Source organism: Tursiops truncatus, chromosome 8, assembly GCF_011762595.2.
Source record: "Tursiops truncatus isolate mTurTru1 chromosome 8, mTurTru1.mat.Y, whole genome shotgun sequence".
NCBI classification, from domain to species: Eukaryota; Metazoa; Chordata; class Mammalia; order Artiodactyla; family Delphinidae; genus Tursiops; species Tursiops truncatus.
Genome location: NC_047041.1, coordinates 15,863,595 through 15,882,115, shown reverse-complemented (window position 1 = coordinate 15,882,115; position 18,521 = coordinate 15,863,595). Strand labels below are relative to the sequence as shown.

The window sequence follows — 18,521 nt, the reverse complement described above, 5'->3', positions numbered from 1 at the left end:
AATTTGGCCCTCCCAAATCTGCAGCCACTTACAGACTCTGATCTCTCCCTGACCACAGAGGTGAGGTATGTATGCAGTTAACACATGCTTGACACGTGGTAAGTACTTAACAAAAGATAGCCATTAAAATCATCAGCATTATTTTATTATCATTATTTCCCCAGACATGCATTCCTCTCTTCCCAGATATCTTATCTGCTACCTCCCCAATCCCTGGAAGAAAGGGTCAAGGCTAAGTACCCCTCTAGTACATTCAGGGTCTTCACAGCCAAGCTCCAAGCTGAAACTGCCAGCAAGCAATTCTTCCAGGACTGTGGAACTCAGCCCCGAGTATGCCGTGGAGACCCTCATCACAGAGGCTATGAGAAGGCCCTGGTAAGTACTCCTTCCTGTGGGTAGGACACCACCCCCTGGACTCTCCCTTCGCCTCTTACCTGGCTATTAGGGTGAGGATGGATGGGGGGAGAACTGCAGAGAGAGGAGTGTGATGTTTAAATCCTGGCTCTTTTCTCTTGCACAGAGCGATTCTGAGCAAGTTACCCTCTCTTGCCAAAAGAAAAAGAAAACAGGCCCTGCTTACTAAGCACTAGACATTGTTTTACCTGTGACTCCTTGTAATTCCTGAGCTGACAGAGGGTGCTGAACGTAACACGCAGGAAGAGGAAGACTGATTCCTTTTTCAGCTGACTGCTCTCTGCCCCCTCCCAAGGGTAGGGGTTCACAGGCACCAAATGAGAATCAAACTACCACCAGGACCTCCTACATGCCCTTGTTTTCTGAAAGGGTGAACCTGTGTAAGCCCAAGGTCAACAGCATCGAATGTGAGGCAAACACACTTTCTCTACTGAGCAGAGGAAAATATTCAGGTACAAAGGAGAGACTAAGTCATTACAGATACAGTAATGTTGTCTGCATATGGCAAAAAAGGCCAGCGTCCTGGGGGAATCATGACTCGGCTGCAGCATGGCCCTATAATCTCTCTACCTACTTTTACAGGCCAGTCCAGCTGCCTGAAAGCCAGTTCCAGAAGTATTTATGCCAAAAACAGAACTCAAAACTAAAAATAAAAACGAAACTGGAAGAAACAAACTGCCCAAATAACCTTTGCAAAAATGCGCAGTTCAGGACACACATTTCTTACCAAACTCAAACTTAAAACTCAGGCCTCAAGATAGCTACCTCACAGCCTCGACTCCGCCTTCTCACTGGGATTCCCCAGGCACACCCTGACCCTAGTCCAGCTCTTTGACTAGGGTGAGTAACCTCTTTAGAAAGGAACGACGCTCTCTGTGTCCTAGGTCAGTGTGTTCCAAGATACCTGAGGAAAAAAGAGATCAGAGTATTGCCCTCTTGCTAATGAACCAATGGCAAAGCATTAAGACTTCTCAAATCAGTAAAATCAATTAATTACATTCTATTTGAGCTACAGCGTCTGCTCACTGCTGTTTTTTGCCCTTTATATTTTTTGAGATATAATTCACATACCATAAAATGTTCTCTTTTAAAGTGTACAATTCAGTAGTTTTCAGTATTGCTCACTGCTCCTTAAGTCTGAACTTCAGGCTGAAGAAGGCATAGGAAAGGAAGAAGAACCAGAGGGTCTGAATATGATTTAAAAATTTAAAAAAAAAAGTCTTCCATGTAGAGAAAGGTTTCCAAAGCCCAAGTAAGGGAGATTCTGGTCAAAACCTAAATACTACGTTTCTCTCTTGAAAATCTTTACCATATTGAAAATAGGATTATGTTTCTGGATCTAAGGTAGGGATAAGAAGTGGAAGAATATGCAACTGAATTTAGCCACCTATATCTTTGAAAGATTCTAGGTCTTATTATTTTGGAAAATGTGCATGGACCCAGTGCCCTGCTTCCCCAGTCCGGAAAAGATGTATCACACTGCCCTCTAGTAGCCAGCCTAGGAAATGACAGCCAGCTTCCAGCTGAACAGGCTTGGAGGTCTCTGCCCTAAAGGTGTGCTGTGCTCATACATGAAAAGGCAGAGAAATCAGAGGGAGGAGGAATTTATAAATTTTCACCAATGCCCACTAAACACAAAGCTTGCCCGGAATAGAATCTATCTGCTTCCCCTCCACCTCAGTCTCTGCTTGAATACAGGTGATAAATTCTTTTGTTAAGAAAAATATTGGTGGTTTAAGATTTTCAAAGTATCTGAGCCTCTTAGTCCATTCAGGCTGCTATAACAAAAATACCATAGACAGGATGGCTTAAATAACAAATATTTATTTCTTATAGTTCTAGAAGCTAGGAAGTCCAAGATCAAGGTACCAACAGACTTGGTGTCTGGTGAGGGCCAGCTTCCTGGTTCACAGACAGCCAGCTTCTGGCTGTGCTCTCACATGACCAAAAAAGCAAGAGATCTCTCTGGGGTCTCTTTTATAAGGGCACTAATCCCATCCATGAGGGCTCTACCTTCATGACCTAATCCCCTCCCAAAGGCCCCACCTCCTAATACCATCAACTTGGGAGCTAGTATTTCAACAAATAAATTTTGAGGGGATACAACGTTCAGTCCATAACAGCCTCTTAAGGCGAGTTCTTCCTAAGAAACAGTGTAGGGCCCCACAAAAATGAAGTTAAAACCTGAACCCATGTGGAAATAAAAGCCAGCTGTGTACAACAGATGTGACAATAGGCTAGAAGTTTAACATGCTCACCGCCACTCACAGGAAAGGGACTGGCTTTAACATAACTTACGAAAGTATAAACTCAAAAGTAGTAACTTAGAGTAGGATCCAGTGTCCAGAGCCTATATTCCCTGGGGACTTTTTTAAAAATAAGCTTTTTATTTTGGAAAAATTTTAGACTTACAGAAAGTTGTAAAGACAATACAGAAAGTCTCATTACTCTTCACCCAAATTTCTTGACTGTTAACTCACCTAACTACGTTCATTTTTCAAAATTGAGAGATTAACAATCGCATAATTCTATGAACTAAATTCCAGACTTTATTTGGATTTTACCAGTTTCACCACAACGTTCTAACCTTGGGCCTTTTAAAAAAATGTTTCGGACTTCCCTGATGATTCACTGGTTAAGACTCCACGCTCCCAATGCAGGGGGCCCGGATGCGATCCCTAGTCAGGAAACTCGATCACACATGCCGCAACTAAGAGTTCGCATGCCACAACTAAGGAGCTGGCAAGCTGCAACTAAGACCCGGCACAACCAAATAAATAAATAAAATATTTTTTTAAAAAAATGTTTACAGCAAGGCACCAAAGGACCATACAGGCACTGCAGAGCCCAGGAGAACACTGGGTTCTAGTCCCAACTCTGCCACATGTTAACTATAGAACCTTCAAGTTTATTTTGAGCTGTTTCCTCTCTAAAACTACCTTCCTCTCACAAATGCTGAGTCTAGACACAATTTAAGTTTACCCTTCATCTCTCTGCCTAAGCTCTCCTCTGACAGCCACTGACCAATTAGGAAAGAGATATTCCTCACTTGGTAGTGACTTCAGCTGAGACTCTCCAGGTAGAGAATGGAGTCCCTCTGGGATTTTCCACAAAATCCACAAAAGTCTCAAATGGTGGGGGGGGGGGGGGGTGGGGGCGGGCAGACAGCCTTTCTTCAGGATTGCAGCAGAGAGGATCGCTGTCTCAACAACATCCACTTTTCCCCTCTTCCTGGGTGTGCATCACATTTCTCAAGTTCCTTTGCATTAAGGGGCAGCCATGCAACTAAGTTCTAGCTGACAGAATGTGAATGGCTGTGTGCCACTTCTAGAGCTGGCCCACAATATCTATCAAGCAACCCTCCAAGCTCTGCTCAGCTCACCAAAATGGCAATACCCAAAGCAACCCTGGAAGCCATGTTAATGTTGGCATCAGCCTGGTCCCTAAATGACTGCATGGAGTAGAGAATCCCCCTCCCTCTCACCCAATCTGAAACTACCCTGGACATGAGTGAGGAGGGAGGAAAAAAACTTCTATTGTGGTAAGCCAGTCCATTTGGAGAATGTCATAGCAGTTTAGCCTACCCCAACTAATACAGGTACTAAATGTCAATTCCATTAGAGCAAGACCTTGCCTCTGGATGTGTGCTTAGAGCCCCAGGCACAAAGAACTGAGTGGATCACATGCCTGAGGTCAGGACACACTATCTCACTCATCCATGCAAGGCCCCTCTTTTGTTTCCCTTTCCCTCCTTCATTCCGCATTCTAGTCCCATTCTGTTCCCTCCCAAGGACACTATTCTAGTAAGTTAGGGTGTAAATTCTCCTTAAAAAATATTTTCTGTGTTCAATTTACTTAGCTAATTTTTGCTATAAATTTCATTATTCCTTATTTTCCTCACCTGGAGTCTATCATGTCCTAACAGCTTGCATCTGACTTTTTTATAATATTCCATCATATACATATACCACATTTTACTTATCAATTCCTTTAGAAACAGGCTTCTAAGCTGTTTTCAGATTCTCGCTACCCAAGATACATACAGGTAAATATCCATATACGTAACTCCTTGTGGATCTGTGCAAGTTTCTCTGAAGGATAAAGCCAGGAGTGGAAACTGCTTTGAGGTAGGGTATGTACAAACTTAATACATCAGTTACCTATTGCTGCATAACAAATTACTTAAAAACTCAGCAGCTTAAAACAATAACACCCACAGAATGAAAGGAAATACTTGCAAATCATATATCTAATAAGAGACTTGTTACCAGAATATATAAAGAATTCTACATAACAGTGTGTATGTGTATGACAAATAACCCAACTGAAAAGTGAGCAGGGCTTCCCTGGTGGCGCAGTGGTTAAGAGTCCACCTGCCGATGCAGGGGACACGGGTTCGTGCCCCGGTCCAGGAAGATCCCACATGCCGCGAAGCGGCTGGGCCCGTGAGCCATGGCCACTGAGCCTGCGCGTCCGGAGCCTGTGCTCCGCAACGGGAGAGGCCACAACAGTGAGAGCCGCGCGTACCGCAAAAAAAAAAAAAAAAAAAATGAGCAAAGGATTTGAATAAACATTTCTCCAAGGAAGATAAATAAAGATATTCAACAACATTAGGCATTAGATAAATGCAAATCAAAACCACAATGACATACCACTTCACACTACTAGGATGGCCATAATCAAGAAGACAGATAATAACAAGTATTAGCGGGAGTTTCCTGGTGGTCCAGTGGCCCGGGTTCAATCCCTGGTCGAGGAACTAAGATCCCACAAGCTGCATGGCATGGCCAAAAACAACAACAAAAACAAGTATCAGCAAGGATGTGGAGAAACTGGAACTCTCATACACTGCTTTGGAAGTTTGGTAGTTCCTCAAAAAGCAAAACATGGAGTTAACCATATGAGTCAGCAATTCTATTCAAAGAAAAATGAAAACGTAAGTCCATACCAAAACTTGTACATGAATGTTCATAGCAGCATTAGTCACAATAGCCAAAAAGTGGAAACAACTCAAATATCAACAGATGCATGGATAGATAAAATGTGGTATATCCATACAAGGGAATATTATTCAGCCATTAAAGGGAATGTGGTACTGATACATACTACAACACGGATGAACCTTGAAAACACTACGCTAAGTGAAAAGAGCTAGATACAAAAAGCCATGTATTGTATGATAGTCCCATTCACATATTATATGAAATGTCTAGAACAGGCAAATCTACAGCAACAGAAGGATTAGCAGTTGCCTAGGGCTAGGGGAGCCGGGGACAAGCGAAGAGTGGCTGCTGATGGATACAAAACTCCCTGTATCCAAAATATTTTTAAATGAATTGTGGTGAAGGTTATACAACTCTGTGATATGCTAAAAACTACTTAAACACGTTAAATGGGTAAACAGTATAGTATGTGAATTATATCTCAAGCTGTTAAAAAATAATAAACACCTCCTCTTATCTCAATTTCTTTGTGTCAAGAATTTGGAGCTGCGTGATTCTGGCTCAGGATCTCTCGTGAGGTTGCAGCCATGTTGTTGATCAGGGCTGCACACATCTAAAGGCTTGAATGGAGCTAAAAGGATCCACTTCCAAGGTAGCTCACTCACAGGGCTGATTGGTGTGTCTACTGGTGAGAGGCCTCAGTCCCTCTCCACATGGGCCTCTCCAGAGGACCACTTGAGTGTCCTCATGACATAGTAGCGGGCTTCTTCCACAGCAAGTAATTCAAGAGAATACAAGGAAGATGCTTCAATGTCTTTTATGACTCAGCCTCAGAAGTCACACATTTCCAGTACATCCTACCGGTTACACAGGTCAGCCCTATTCACTGTAGGGGGGGACTACACGAGGGCTTAAATACCAGGAGTCAGGGATCATTGGGGCCACACTGGAAGCTGGCTATCAACACTTGATATTACGAAGACAATGATAACAACAGCTAATAATTTTGTGACATGTACTATGTGCCTGGCACTGTTCTAGGCTCACAATAAACCTGTGAGGTGGGTAATATTATCTCCATTTCAAAGATGAAGAAACTAAAACACAGAGAAGTTAAGTGGCTTATCAAGGTCGCATAGCAAAAGGCATACCTGAGATTCAAACTCAGACAATATTCTCTCAAAAATTCTGCAATACTACATCCCAGATATTATTTATTTTCAATTAAGTTTTGCCCATTTGTTCTCCAGAATGGATGCACCAGTTGAAACTTCCCATGAGTTTTCATTCCCCATGAGAATTCAGTCTCTTCCTTATTTTTGCTAATAGATACAAAGTAGAAACTCATTAATGTTTCGATCTCTATTTCTCTAATTACTAGTAGTAATATACTTATTACCCATTCTGGTTTTCCCTTTAGATTTTACATATTCATATTCTTTGCCTATTTTTATTTTGTGTTTTGTATTTCTTTCCAATTTGTAGTAGTTCCTTCTACATTCAATCTCTTATAAATGTAATCCTTTATCAGTTTTAGACATTGGAAATATTTTCTCCTAATCTATACCCATTTTTAACTTTGATTATGGGGTGCTTTGTTGACTAGAAATCTTTAATTATGATGTAGGCAAAGCTATCAAACCTTACGGATTGTGATTTGGAGATCTAATTTAACAAATTTATCCTCACCCCAAGGTCACAAAGACATTCCCCATTTTTTCTAATTGGCTGTAGCATTTTACCTTTCATTTAGGTAAAATCACTTTGGGATCTGTCTTTGCCTTATGTGGTTTAAGGCAGGGATCCAACTTTATTTTTGTCCATATAATAAGCCAATTTTCCGAGCACCATTATCTATCTCTTCCCCACTAATTTGTGACACTACCTTTACCAGACACCATGTCTCCAAACTGCCATGTCTATTCCTAAGTCTAGTTTAGCAATAATTCTTATTTTCTAAGAGGAAGGAGCTATCACTGTGAAAGTTTGTACTCATCCCGCTTCCTAGATGAATGAGAAATCCAACTATCACCCTCCAAGATCCCTGGGGGTTCAGTATCAGCTTGTATTCTTCCCCAAAACAGAATATCCGTTTAAGAAAATTATTTTAAAAAAATAAATGTGTGTTTATTAAAAAGGGAAAACCCTAACCAAGAACAAACCCTGGGACACAGAGAAATCAACGCTTCCTCTGAAAGCCAGCAATAGGCAGCGTCGGCACACCTGAGAAGTACAGGTCCTGCAGTCCAAACATTACGTCTCAAATATTCTTCTGTAGTCAAAACTGGCATCCAACAAGTCGCTGGTCTGTGTGGGCCCTGATTATGAGCACAGATGACTGTTGCAGCTGGACGTCTGTCCACCCAGTGTCCACCACCACAACCCACAGCCACCCCCACTGCCTCAGAAAAGTTACATATCCTCAACACTCCACTTGTAGGCAAGTTCCTCCACCGCCTTCTTGCTGGCAAGCCTGGCAAAGCGCTTCTGTTCAAATCCATTGGACCTGCAATCAAGAAATACTCATCAGCCAGAATCCTGAACTGAACATTTATTTTTGAAAAAAGAGTTCACAATCTAATGAGCAAAAAGGAAAGTAAAGGCAATCATGTGAAAATATTTAAGACATAAGCAACAGAATCAGAAAGACAGAATAATCCACCCTCTTATTAGTCCTTGTTCAGTTCTTTCTCAAACTCTTTTGACAACTGTTTCAAACATTTATCGCTCTCTAAAGGCCCAACACACTCTCAGCTGATGTCTATGTATTATACTTTATCCATTCGTTACACAAACAATTAGTGAATTCTTATTATATACTAGGCACTGTGTCATGAAAATGAGTATAACACAGCACCTATCCTGATAAACTCACAGACTAGTGGAGGAGATTGACATTTAAGCAAATAATTAAAACAAAAAGCATAGATTATGATAGAAATATGCATTGAGTATCATGGAAGCAGAGTGGGGATCTTACTCAGCTTGGGAGGGGGATGGACAAGAATGGTCAGCAAAGCCTTTGTGAAGGGGGCCCCCACGCTAAGTCTGAAAAGAAAGAGTTAACCAGAGGGCCAGAAGGGTCAGGAGGGCATTTCAGCACAGAGTATAGCACGAGCAACAACAGCAAAGGCACAAAAGTAAGAAACAGCATGGCACATGCAGGGAAACAAAGGCAAACTGGTATGGCTGGAGCCTCAAATATGAAAAGAGAGTAGCACGAGACAAAGTTAGAAAGGTAGGTAGAGGGCAAATCATAATGAGCTCTGTAAGCCATAGTATAAAGCTTAGATTTCACCTAGTAAGGATAAATTTATTTTTTTTAATTTTTATTGGAGTACAGTTGATTTACAATGTTGTGTTAGTTTCAGGTGTACAGCAAAGTGAATCAGTTATACATATACACATATCCACTTTTTTTTTTTACATTCTTTTCCCATGTAGGCCATTACAGAGTATTGAGTAGAGTTCCTTGTGAAGGATAAATTTAAAGTGGGAGCATAAACTGCATTTCAAAGAGATCACTCTGGAGGAGACTGAAGGCAGGAAAGTTACTGCAATGGTCCAGGCAACAGATGATGAAAGTAATGATAAAGAAGAGGGACAGAAAGAGAGAAAACATAGTAGGACTTAGTGATTGATTAGTTATATAAGAGCAAAGGAGGAAGAGGTAAGTTTGACTCATGGGTTAATAATTTTAGTGACTAGATGAATGAGGCTGCCATTAACCAGGACAGAACACAAGAGTAGGAGCACGCTTAGAGTAGGGAAAGCTGATGAGTTCAGTTTTGAATATGTTTGCATTTAAGATGCCTCAAGTACATATCAACAGAGAAATCCAATGCACAGCCAGATACTCCAGACTGAGGTGCAAATACAGATTTGGGAATCATGTACATACAGCTGGTAAGTGAAGGTGTACTAGACTAGATTCAGCCAAGAGAGCACATGGAGTGAGAACAGGTAAGGGTTACAGATGGAGCCCTGAGAAACATTTAAGCAAGGGGCACAGAGGAACAGAAGTTCATAAAGGTGGCCGAGATGAAATGATAAGAGAAAATAACCAGAAGTAGGGTGTCATGGAAGTCACTACAGGGGTGAATTTCAAGGAGTGGCCCTCAACTCCCTTCTAATACCATGTACTTCGTCTTCTTATATAAACTTCTTGAAAGAGTCTTTATTCACTGTCTACTTCCTTATTTTTCAGTCACTCCTTGACACATTAGAACCTGGCTTTTGTTTCACTATGCTATGGAGTTAACGCTCTCTCAAGTCATTACTGATCTTCCTTATTGCCAAACCCAGTGCTTTCTCCCTCTCATCTAATCAGTCACTAGGTCCTGCCATCTTATCACTTAACCAATTTCCCACTTCCTCCTCTCTCCATTCGTACTACCACTGTCATGGTTCAGACCTCCATCATCTTTAGCCTAATCTACTGCAACAACCTTGTATCTTGTCTCTCTACTTCCAAATGTGTGCCTTGCAAATGCTTCGTATGACTGCTACAATGCATCACCTATCTAGAATGTAGAGCTACTGTTAATCCACCAGTGGCTCCCCTCTGCCTCTAAGGTGAACACCAAGCTCCTCAGAAATGTTTCCAAGTCCTTCAGTGACCAGGCCCCTGCTTACCTTTCCAGCCCATCTCACACAACTCCATTTCACACTTACTGCTATCCAACATCAAACTGCTTATAACAGGCCCCCACCCCACCAAACACTAGGATGTTCCATATCCTTATGACCTTGCAATACAGGATGCTCTTCCTTAAATATCCTCCCTTTCCTTCTTATCTTGGTTAATGACATCCCTTAAGACTTAGCTCATGTATCACCTCCTCTAGGAAGCATGCATTCCCTGACCAGTCTCCCAAGGCTGAATCTAACTACTCTTCCTTTGTGCTCCCAAGGCACCTTGAAAATCCTCTATAGTAATACTTAGCAAGTAGCACTGAAATTATTTACTTGTCTGTCTTCTCCTCTAGATAGAAAGTGAGTTGCTGTGCTCAAGGACCGTCTCTCACTAATTGTGAGACCCTGGCACCTAGTACATAGCTGCTTAAAATTATAATACATATGCTAAGTGCTACTGAACTGATTGGGATGACAGGCTTCCCTCTTTCCTAAGGTCTTCCCTAAGGGATCAGTTGGGTGAGTAGTGAAAGGGTGAGGAAGAAGGGAAGCTTATTATGAATGGCACCATCTCCAACCTTAGAAACATGCATGGTGTTCTAGAGCACAAGGAAACCACTGCTTCTTGTCTTGGGGAATAAGTACTTAAGAGAATCAACACTAATATGATCAAACAGACAAAAGGTCCTATGAATAACAAACCAAACCCTAAACAGAATCAAAGAAACAAACTGCAAGAGAACACACAGTGGAAAGAGATTTAGACCAAAGAATCAGGTGCCCAAGGTCTAATTCCAGCTTTATCAGGTGAGCTGAAAGATGTTAAATTTATCGGGGCCTCCGTTTCTCTTTTAAATAATGTAAGTTAGTTTAATTGACCTTATGGGTTTTTCTAACTGTAACATACTATAGATCTGTTTTAGAAATATTCACTTGCCAAAAACAGACAAAAGCAGAAAAGGCAATGAAAGAATAAATAATCAGAAAGAAAGCAAGGATGAGAAAGGGAACTAAAAGGAAAAATCTAGGAGAAAAGAAGAATGAGAAGTGTAGGAAAACTACTGGGAGAGATGGAGACAAATTATACCAGTTAAAAACCAGGTCAGGGAGAGTTCTGTTTTGGGTCCAGAATTTTGAAAAAAAAAATAGAAAAAAGAAAAAAAGAATGAACTCAGTGTAGCAGGGGTATCTTTATGGTTGTGGCTATAAAAAGATCTACTTCTGGCTATACAGCAAATTAGTATTCTAAAAAACCCTCCTGTTACCAAAAAGCCGATATACAGTGTGCTGCAAACGAAAGCAGGAAAGGAGCCTGAAACCACAGCCACCCTGAGGATACCTGCCAATATCAGGAACTAGAGCTCTGGATTTAGATGGCAGCTTAAAGGACAGAAGATAATGCCTTAGGCCCATATAAAGCAGAGTGGTAGATTCCAGTCATGGCAGAGAACTCGTGCAAACTAACCTACACTCAGAAAACAATTATAAAATCTGGACAAAATATAAAGATACAAGTATCTGAAAGTATTTGAAGGCATGAGAGAGTGACCAAAAGCAGACAAAACTTGGGTGGGAGTCTGGGTGTCAGAAGAGATTTGTGAGGCTTTTTGCCAGAGGGCACTTCCCAAACTGCACAGCTCATGGAGGCAGAAAGCCACAGGCTTACTGGCTTAAGGTGTCAGTGCAGAGTGAGCAGAGCAGCTGGAAAATCAGGGAAGAAATACTGAAAGGGAGGGAGCTTCAAAAGGGATGAACTCCAAAATCTACATACAAACTGCACCCAAATCTTTGGCTAACTGCTAAACTGTGCTTGTGCAGGGGAAACCCCCTTGGGCCCCATGAAAAACCAGCAGCTAGAAACTGAAAGAACTGAGCAGAAATTTTAGCTGCTGCCCACTGCAAAGAAGTTAGAGTTTGGACTTAAAATACAGTCAAGTTAACTGTCTGCTGGAATAAAAATCAACACACTTCAAGGACTTCCCTGGTGGCGCAGTGGTTAAGAATCCACCTGCCGATGCAGGGGACACAGGTTTCGAGCCCTGGTCCGGGAAGATCCCACATGCCGTGGAGCAACTGAGCCCATGTGCCACAACTACTGAGCCTGCGCTCTAGAGCCCACAAGCCACAAGTACTGAGCCCGTGTGCCACTACTGAAGCCCGCGCGCCTAGAGCCCGTGCTCCACAACGAGAGAAGCCACCACAATGAGAAGCCCGCGCACCACAATGAAGAGTAGCCCCGCTCACTGCAACTAGAGAAAGCCCATGCAAAGGCAACGAAGACCCAACGCAGCCCAAAATAAATTAAATAAATAATTAAAATAAATTAATAAACAAAATTAAAAATAAGATGGTTACACCATCTTATTAAAAAAATCAACACACTTCAAAGGAATATAAAAGAATTCAAAGTCTCTGCAATGTACCATTCATAATGTCCAGTATAACATTTTTAAGTGACCAGACATGTAAAGAAACAGTAAAATGTGATGAAACTCAAGAAAAAACTATGAAAAGAAACCAATCTTGAGATAACCCAAATGTTGCAATGAGCAGACAGGAATTCAAAGCACCAATTATAAATATTCTCAAGGGAAAAAAAATGACGCATAATGAATGAATAGGTAGGAAATCTCAGCAGAGAAATATGTCAAATGGAAATTCTAGAGTTGAAAAATATAATAAACTAGCTGAGGGACTTCACTGATGGCACAGTGGTGCCCACCAATGCAGGGGACACGGGTTCGAGCCCTGGTCCGGGAGGATCCCACATGCCACAGAGCAACCAAGCCCATGTGCCATAACTACTGAGCTTGCACTCTAGAACCCGTGAGCCACAACTACTGAGCCCACGTGCCACAACTACTGAAGCCCACGTGCCTAGAGCCCGTGTTCTGCTACAAGAGAAACCACTGCAATGAGAAGCCCATGCACTGCAATAAAGAGTAGACCCTGCTCGCCACAACTAGAGAAAGCCCACGTGCAGCAAAGAAGACCCAACGCAGCTAAAAATAACTAATAAATATATTTAAACTAGCTGAAACAAAAAATTCAGTGTATGAGCCTAATAGGCCAGAGATGGCAGAAGAGTCAATGAACTTGAAATCAGATCAAAAGAAATTATCCCACCTTAAGAACAGAGAGAAAAATAATGATAGAAAAATGAACAGGACTTCAGAGATCTGTGGGATAATATCAAGTAGTGGAAATAGTGTAATTGGAGAAGGAAAAGTGGTCTAAAAAAAAGGAATTGAACAAAAAACAGCCAAATACCTCCTAAATGTGAAAAACATGAACTCATAAATCCAAAAAGCTCAACAAACTCAAAAAAGGATAAATACAAAGAAAACCACACCTAGGTACATCATAGTCAAACTGCTGGAAACCAAAGACCAGAAGGAAATCTTGAAAGCTGCCAGAGAATATATTATAATGTGTATATGTTGGGGTTAGGGGGTGAGACAATGAAACAAATGAAATCTGAGGGTTGACTTCTAATTGGAAACAATGGAGGCCAAAAAGTGATGAAAAGTCTTTAAAGGGCTGACAGAGCTATCATAGAAGTCTGGTACTGTCAATCCTGAGTTCTCTGTGTTGGTTTGAAACCTCAGGAGTTCCCTGGGTAAAATCTGAAATTGGCCCCCATACACGGAGGACAACGAGAGACCAAAGAAAGAGAGACTAAAGAAAGAGGCAGATCACTCCAGATTGGCAGGTGGCAGGTTTAATAAGCAAGGGAACTTACATACAAGGTTTGTCTTGGGCGCAGGACAAGTGGTTCTCCACACCTGCCTGCCAGAACCTTAAAAGTTTATATAGAGGCCTTATATATAAGGGTTCGGTCCAGATGGTCTCAACAACACCCTACTCTCTCAAGGCTATGTCCTTGAAATGGCTGCCAGTATGGGAAGAGTAGGCAGGATGTACATTCCAAGGACAGGGGAGAGGTAAGGGCCTCCAGTTGCCTGGGTCCAGCTCACAGGTCAACCAGTGGTCACATCCCCTTGATAACCTCCCTCAACACTATGCCAGTGAAACACCCCTTCAAAAACGAAGGTGAGAAAAAATTCTCTAATTTAATTAATAGAACTGTGCCAATACCAATTCCTGGCTTTGATAATGTACTATGGTTATAAAAGATATTATCATTGGGGGAAGTTGGGTGAATGGTACACTAATACACTGTACTATTTTTTCAAGTTCTTGTGAGCCTAACATTATCTCAAAATGAAAGCTGTTAAGAAACAAAGGTGAAATAAAGACATTTTCGTATCAACAAAAACTGAATTTTTTGCCAACAGACCTGCACTGAAGGAATATTAAAACTTCCTAATTTCTTTAGGAAAGAAGGAAGAATACCAGAAATTGTAACTATGTGAGTAAGTACTAACAACTATGTATTTTTTTCTTTTGTTTTCTTAGTTTCTTAAAAAAATATGTAACTGCAAAGTAAAAATTTTAACACTGTATTGTGGGATCTATACCATTTTTTATGTAATATGTATGAAAACAATAGCACTAAAAACAGAGGTTAAGTAGAACTGTAGTGTTGCAAGGTTCTTATATTTTATGTGAAATAGTACAATTATAACTCTCAGTAGGCTGTGATAAATTAAAGATACGTACTGTGATCCTTATAACACTGAAAAAAAAATTGCAGAAAGGTATAACTAAAAAGAAAACAGAGCAATTAAAATTCACTACTAAATTCACACACCTAAAAGCCAAAACACTGACAATACCAAATGCTGGCAAGGATATGGAGCAACAGAAATCCTCACTCTCTGTGGTAATGTAAAATGATACAGCCTCTTTGGAAGACAACTGGCCGTTTCCTATAAAATTAAACATAATCTCAACAATACAATATAGCAATCATTGGATATTTACCCAAGTAAACTGAAAACTATATCCACATAAAAACCCATACACAAATGTTTACTGCAGCTTTATTCACAACTGCTAAAAACTGGGAGCAACCAAGATATCCTTCAACTGGGGAATAAACAGACTGTGGTATACCCATCCAATGCAATACTACTCAGTGATAAACAAGGAATACAGTACTGATTCATGCAAGTACATGGATGAATCTTAAAATGCATTTTGCTAAGTGCAAAAGGTCAGACTCAAAAGGTTACACATTGTATGATTCCATTCATGTAACACTCTGGAAAAGACAAAACTATAGGGACAGAAAACAACAGCAGTAATTATAAGGGGTTGGTGGAGGAGGCATAAATGACTAAAAGGAGACTTACACAGGAAATTTTAGAATGATGGAACTATTCCATACAGTACTAGGGTGGTGAATGAATGACTCTACTCATTTGTTAAATCCCATAGAAATATACACCATAATGAGTAAACACTAATATAAGTAAACTATAAAAGAAAAAAATTACCCAGGATGTTTGGGGGGGGTACGGGGGCTGACTCTTTATGTTGGAAAATAGTATTTTGATTAGAAATTATAAGGGTAGGAACAAAATGAACTGCACATAAATGCTACACTCTAGATGGTAAATTAGCTTCTCATTTCTGAATTTCTCAATTTTGAAACTGTTTTACATGTGTCCTGGGATGAGCAAAATGGATGGTGGATGGTGGGTGCCAGGTTTCTCAATGTTGGGGAGGTAAGCAAAAAGGAAAGGTAATACTTGGTTAGAGTCAGTTACATCAACATGAACTCTTATTTATATATATATGTAAATATATGTGTATATACAACACACTTGCAGGTGGATAGACGCAGAAACAATTATAGATATGTGTGTATACACAGACTACTATACACGCATTAACTAGCTCTGTCTGCTGAGAGGGTCTAGAAACAATGACACCTCAGTAACAACAAGCACTCTAGCAGTTGGATCTTGGTTTCTAAATATCTTTCTCCATTAAAAGCAGCCAGGATTTCTTAAAGAAATGGCTATTTTAGGCACTGGGGCAGAGAAAACACAATATGAGCCTGAAGCACCTTATAGTAACAGAAAGTCAAAGAATGCTCAAAAAATAAAAGGATAGGCATATAAAAGGGACTCCTGAGAGAACTCCCAATGGCCAAAGAACAAAACAATTTAAGCAACAAAATAAATAACATACTATTAGATTACTATACAAAGTATAAAATATACATGAGTCCATACTGATATAAACAAATGACTGAGCAAATAAATGGTGAGATGAAACAGATCTTCCTTACAGAAAAAGTCTAAATAATATATGTAGATATCCTTCTGTAGGTCTCCTTTTGAGTGCAAGCTGAACTCAGTTGACTCACTTCCAGAGAAGAGAGTATGAAAGAAGAAAAACAGCAATTTTAAAGCAGAGAAACCTGGCAAACACTCACTACCTTAACCCAGTGATCCAGGTTAACATTACTAGTGATGTCATGTGGATATCATGTAACCCCTAAAATGATGTGATGAGAAGGACACTCCACCACTGTGGAAGTCTTTCCAAAAACCCATACCCTCAGGCTAATCATGAGAAAAACATCAAATAAACTCAATTTGAGGAACAGTCAACAAAAATACCTGACCATACCCCCCCCCAAAAGTGTTAAGGTTACAAAGAACAAAGAAAGACTGAGAAACTGACACAGATCAGAAGAGACTGAGGAGACATGACAACTAAGTACAATGTGGTATCCTGAATTGCATCCCTGAACAGAAAAAGAACATTAATAGAAAACTGGTGAAAACTAAATAAAATCTGGTGCATTAATAATAACATACTAATGTTGGTTTCTTAGATTTGATTAATGTACCATGATAATATAACGAATGGTAACAAAACTGGATAAGGAGTTTACAAGAATTCTTTATACTATCTCTGCAAATTTTCTATAAATCTAAAATTATTCCAAATTACTTAAAAAAAGAATACAAAAAAATTTTTTCAAAACACTACCCCAAGCAACTGCAAAATACACATTATCTTCAAGTGCAAATGGGCTATTCACCAAGGTAAACCATATACTGGGCCATAAGACAGGCTTAATAAATTTCAAAAGATCAAAATATTACATAGTGTATTCTCTGACCTCAATGGAATTAAATTGGAAATCAATAACAATGAGATATCTAGAAAAGTCTAAATGTTTGGAATTCTAAAATACACTCATGGGGCTTCCCTGGTGGCGCAGTGGTTGAGAATCTGCCTGCCGATGCAGAGGATACGGGTTCGAGCCCTGGTCTGGGAAGATCCCACATGCCGCGGAGCAACTGGGCCCGTGAGCCACAACTACTGAGCCTGCGCGTCTGGAGCTTGTGCTCCACAACAAGAGAGGCCGCGATAGTGAGAGGCCCGCGCACCGCGATGAAGAGTGGCCCCCGCTCGCCACAACTAGAGAAAGCCCGCGAAAAGAAACGAAGACCCACCACAGCCAAGAAGAAATAAATAAAATAAAAAAAAATAAAAAAAAATAAAAAAAAATAAAATACACTCATAAGTAAATCATGGCTCAAAGAATGAACCAAAAGGAAAATCAGAAAATATTTTGAATAAAATCCAACATACATTCCTGAAAAAAGACATTCCTTGGCAAACTAGGAATAGAAATTTCTCAACTCAATAAAGGAAATCTACAAAAAAAATTCTATAGTTTACAAGATATTTCATGGTGAAAAGGCTGAATGTTTTCCTCCTAAGGTTAGCAACAAGGTAAAATATGTCTGCTCTTACTGCTTCTACTCAACATTTGCACTGGAAGTTGTACCTAGTGCAATAAGGCAAGAAAAAGAAACAAAAGGCATCTGGATTAGAAAGGAAGAAGTAACACTGTTTATATTCACAGAGGACATGATCCTCTAGGTTCAAAATCTGACGGATCCTGCAAAAAAAGCCATTGTACGAAGTGACCTTTACTTCAAGGAAAGTGGCTGGTAATATTTGTTGCCAATGATAAAATAGGAGCTTTCAAGCGTAAATGAGAATTTTGAAAAACTTGTACCCACTACCATGAACTCCTTTAGCTTCTAGTTATTTAAAGACTTTTGTGATGAGATCAAAGTTAATATTAATATGTATATAACATTATCTGATATTGTATATGAAATATGTTAACATTTGGAAGGTCTGAAAAACTCAGCAAACCAATGAACAGCAGATGATGTTATAAAATCATGCATGAGTAAAAGATATAGGAAATATCTTGCACTACCCAGTATATGGTTTACCTTTTTCCAAAATAGGAAAAAGACCAACGGATTTTAATCTAACAGTATGAAAAGCTTTTTGATATGGTTTCTGATTCCATATTACAAATAACCTTTAAGAAACTACCACTTATTGAGTTTTTGTGTAGTATTAAAAAAAATCTAGGGCTTCCCTGGTGGCGCAGTGGTTGAGAGTCTGCCTGCTGATGCAGGGGACACGGGTTTGTGCCCCGGTCCAGGAAGATCCCACATGCCGCAGAGCAGCTGGGCCCGTGACCATGGCCACTAAGCCTGCGCGTCTGGAGCCTGTGCTCCGCAACGGGAGAGGCCACAACAGTGAGAGGCCCGCGTACCACAAAAAAAAAAAAAA

At 40.3% G+C, this 18,521-nt stretch overlaps 1 protein-coding gene across 2 annotated transcripts in view; it reads right to left on the bottom strand.

Annotated features, from left to right (window-relative positions):
- The window catches only part of BUD13 (BUD13 homolog), a 310,306-nt gene that overhangs the window by 268,379 nt on the left and 23,406 nt on the right, over positions 1-18,521 (bottom strand). Inside the window, exon 10 of one of the 2 annotated variants that reach the window (XM_019941853.3) lies at positions 1,180-7,863. In XM_019941853.3, coding sequence (XP_019797412.1) covers positions 7,770-7,863 — 94 coding nt within the window. In that variant the 3' untranslated portion in view covers positions 1,180-7,769. Of the gene's footprint in view, positions 1-1,179; positions 7,864-18,521 lie in introns of those variants that run through there. The other variant, XM_019941854.3, reaches the window with a different exon arrangement.